General features: G+C 40.1%; 1 protein-coding gene across 1 annotated transcript; it reads left to right on the plus strand.

The window, feature by feature from the left end:
• Positions 1-1,731: 1,731 nt before the first annotated feature.
• Positions 1,732-3,226, plus strand: LOC121870091. Its single transcript, XM_042371863.1, has 3 exons — positions 1,732-1,872; positions 2,359-2,646; positions 2,834-3,226. The coding sequence occupies exons 1-3, from the start codon at positions 1,732-1,734 to the stop codon at positions 3,224-3,226; spliced, it is 822 nt and encodes a 273-aa protein (XP_042227797.1).
• The last annotated feature ends 380 nt before the right edge of the window (positions 3,227-3,606 follow it).

The raw sequence follows: 3,606 nt of genomic DNA on the forward strand, positions 1-3,606 counted from the left end.
GCGAGTTTCCTTCTGTTGAATGTAAACAAACACAGCCTGCCACACTGCACTAAACCTAACGAGCCCCTGTAAACGCACTAGTGAAGGGGACTGTGCATTGTATACCTGCACTGACTAGGTAGTGTAAGAATGATACACTAACGCCAAGATACGCCAAAAAACACTGAAAGATATTTACTAAACATATACTTAAGGGTTTGTGTCACAATCAATCAATGTAAGAGTTATCTTACATAATGGTTTTGACTTGACGTAACTCATCTTAAACTAAATTTGCCTTAAATAAACGAAACTAACCTGAGCTTCACTAAACTAACCTGAGCTTCACTAAACTAACCTGAGCACACTAAACTAACCTGAGCTTCACTAAACTAACCTTAGCACCACTACACGAAGTCAACGAAATATCTAAAGGTTATTTATTGTCATTGAGTAATTAAAGAGTGCCATTGTAGCACACAGTTACACGCATAACGAGAGCCACGTAGAAGAATTGGGTGGACAACCAGGATTACTTTTCACTCCTCTTTGTCCAAGATGCACCAATAACTGCACTACACTACACACTATACTAAACACTACACTACACTATATCAAACAAAACACTAAATTAAACACTACACTACACTATATTAAACACTACACACACTATATAAACACTCTAACTATATTAAACATTACACTACACACTATATTAAACACTACACTACACACACTATATTAAACACTACACTATATCAAACACTACCTACACTAAATTAAACACTACACTACACTATATTAAACACTACACTAAACACTACACTATATTAAACACAACACTATTAAATTCTACACTAAACACTATATTAAACACTACACTACACTATACTAAACACTACACTACATTAAGCACTACACTACACTACACTACACTCTATAGTAAGCACTACACTACACTACACTCTCCCAGTTAAATTTATTAATCTCTTAGCTCATGAGCAACTCATAGCTACGGAGCTCTCTGGTGCCGCTAAGTGATTTAACAGAATATGCTGAAGCTGAATTAAATATTAATAAATGGATAGACAATTTGTGCATCAAGGTACAGTACTGGTTCACGGTGTGTGTGTGTGTGTGTGTGTGTGCGTGAAGAGACACTTCGTATCTTGAAAAAACTGAAGATTACTTTAAGTGGCTCCAAAAGAAACACTATAATGTACAATGTGAATACTGTAATGCACACACGTCACCTCACCTACCGTTGTATGATGAAAGTCCTCACAACTGAGCATTTAGTTTCACACCTGATCTCACCATTATAAAGGTAAAAATAAATATGAACACCACACCACACCACACATTTCAAACTGCCCCGACGCCAGTGATGATGGAGAGGAGGAGGGGGGGGGGTGAGAACAGCTACCCGCCGTCAAGTAAGGGTGGAACGGGCCGTACACCTCCACTTCCAATGTACCACGAATTTGTGTGTTGAACTGTACGTTGTCGTGTTTATACCAACCGTGTATATATAGCATACCGAGTGTATTATGCATGAACCACAATACTTCTACGTGTAATGGCATATACTGATGTTCTTTAGTAAGCACGCACAGAATATATTTAGAAACGTTGCAGGTTCAGTGTAGCCAAGTACTAAGGGCCACGTTTTCTAATAGGATCCATCCCAATTTAACCATTAGGATTGGAGCCCGTAATAAAAAAGGACCCATTACGATTGAGCAAGCTAATATGAGCACTGTAGTGTGTTATGCGCCTACAAATACTGCACCAGATGAAGCGAAAGATGCTCTCTATGGTCAACTACAGGATGTTTGGAGTAGTATTCCGGACAGGGACATAGAGATAGTTCTAGGCGACTTTAATGCGAAGGTGGGAAGCGACAACCGTGGCATGGAACATGTCATTAAAAAATACGGATTGGGGGATGGCTAACGAGAATGGTAGGCGTTTGATCAGTTTGTGCTCGGCTAACAACCTCGTTATTGGCGGGACAAAGTTTAAGCATAAAAATATTCATAAGTATACGTGGACATCTCCAGATGGGAGCTATCGCAATCAGACTGACCATGTTATGATTGGCAAGCAGACATGTGCGGACGTATAGAGGTGCGGATGTCGGAAGTGACCACCAAATGGTTGTGGCAGCCGTACAGTTGAAATTAGAAGCGAGAGAGAGAAGCGAGGAACTGACTCGCTATGATACCAAGAAACTGCTAGACCCCAGATTAAAGAAGAGTTTCAATTTGAATGCCTCAACCACTTCATTGTATTGGAGACACTGAATGAAGAGGAACCAGGGTGTCGGGAGGCGAAAACATAAAGGGTGTGGATAATAGATGGACAAACATTAAACAGTTGTATCAGGGCTCAGCTGAGGAAGGTCTTGGAAAAAAAGAGATTAACTTAGCGGAAGAAATGGATCTCAGAAGAGACCTGGACCATTATACTGAAGAGACATACACAGAAAGTGTACAGTATGTTAACAGACTTGAAGGAGATGAGGATGCCCTCAATATAGAAACAGCCAAGTACTGGAGTCTTAATAGCGAAGTTAAACGCTGTGGAAGACATAATAAGCGGCTTTTTCTGGAAAATGTGGCAGAGGCAGCAGACAGGGCACTTAATTCCGGTAATGGACATGGAGTAAGTAAAGCATACGATATAATTAAAGACATCGCAGGTATAGGCAGGAAAAGAAAAAGACTGCCAGTTCGTGCTGTGAACGGAGTTGATAACATGAGAAGAACGTATAAAGGAACGATGGGAAGATCATTTACGGATGGTAATGAATAAAGCCTTCCATAGTACTAATACTCTTACTGTACATCAGCCTGAAGAACAATTGGATGTTAATATGGGTGTCATTACGGTGAGGGAAATTGAAATGGCACTAAAACAGTTGAAGAACTGGAAGGCACCGGGTCTAGAGGGAATAACTGGAGAAATGCTGAAAGCCGACGCGAATGGTGCACCTCAAGTACTATTGAAGCTATTTCAAGAAATATGGAGCACTGAGGTTGTCCCGGATGAATGGAAACAAGTAATCATTATAAAACTGCCCAAGAAATGTGATTTACGAGTGTGGAAACTGGAGAGGGATAACATTAACAGGAATAGTATCGAAGGTTTTCTGTCTGGTCATACTGAACAGGATTCAAGAATCCTTAGACCAAAGGCTAAGAGATGGACAGACAGGGTTCAGAAAATCAAGAAACTGCAGTGATCATATATTCGCACTACGTCACATAATACAGTAGTGTGGAATTCAGAAAACCGTTAATTATGACATTTGTCGATTTTGAGAAAGCCTTCGATAGCGTACATAGACCAACTATGTTGAAAATCTTACGGAACAATGAAATGCCAGAAAAATACGTTCGTTTGATAGAAGAAATTCTTAAGGGCAGCAGATGTCGTGTGAACGTTGATGGCAAACTTTCCCCAGAATTCAATGTCGTGAGCGGGGTGTTGCAAGGTAATGTTTTGTGTCCATTGCTGTTCACTGTACTTATTGATCACTTGAAGATGAGTTTCAGGACAGAATAAGAAAAGGTCATCAAGTTATGGGTATACTGGGCAAAGTGTGGAGGTAACATAGACTAA

This window comes from Homarus americanus, unplaced genomic scaffold (genome assembly GCF_018991925.1).
Source record: "Homarus americanus isolate GMGI-L3 unplaced genomic scaffold, GMGI_Hamer_2.0 scaffold40704, whole genome shotgun sequence".
NCBI lineage: Eukaryota > Metazoa > Arthropoda > Malacostraca > Decapoda > Nephropidae > Homarus > Homarus americanus.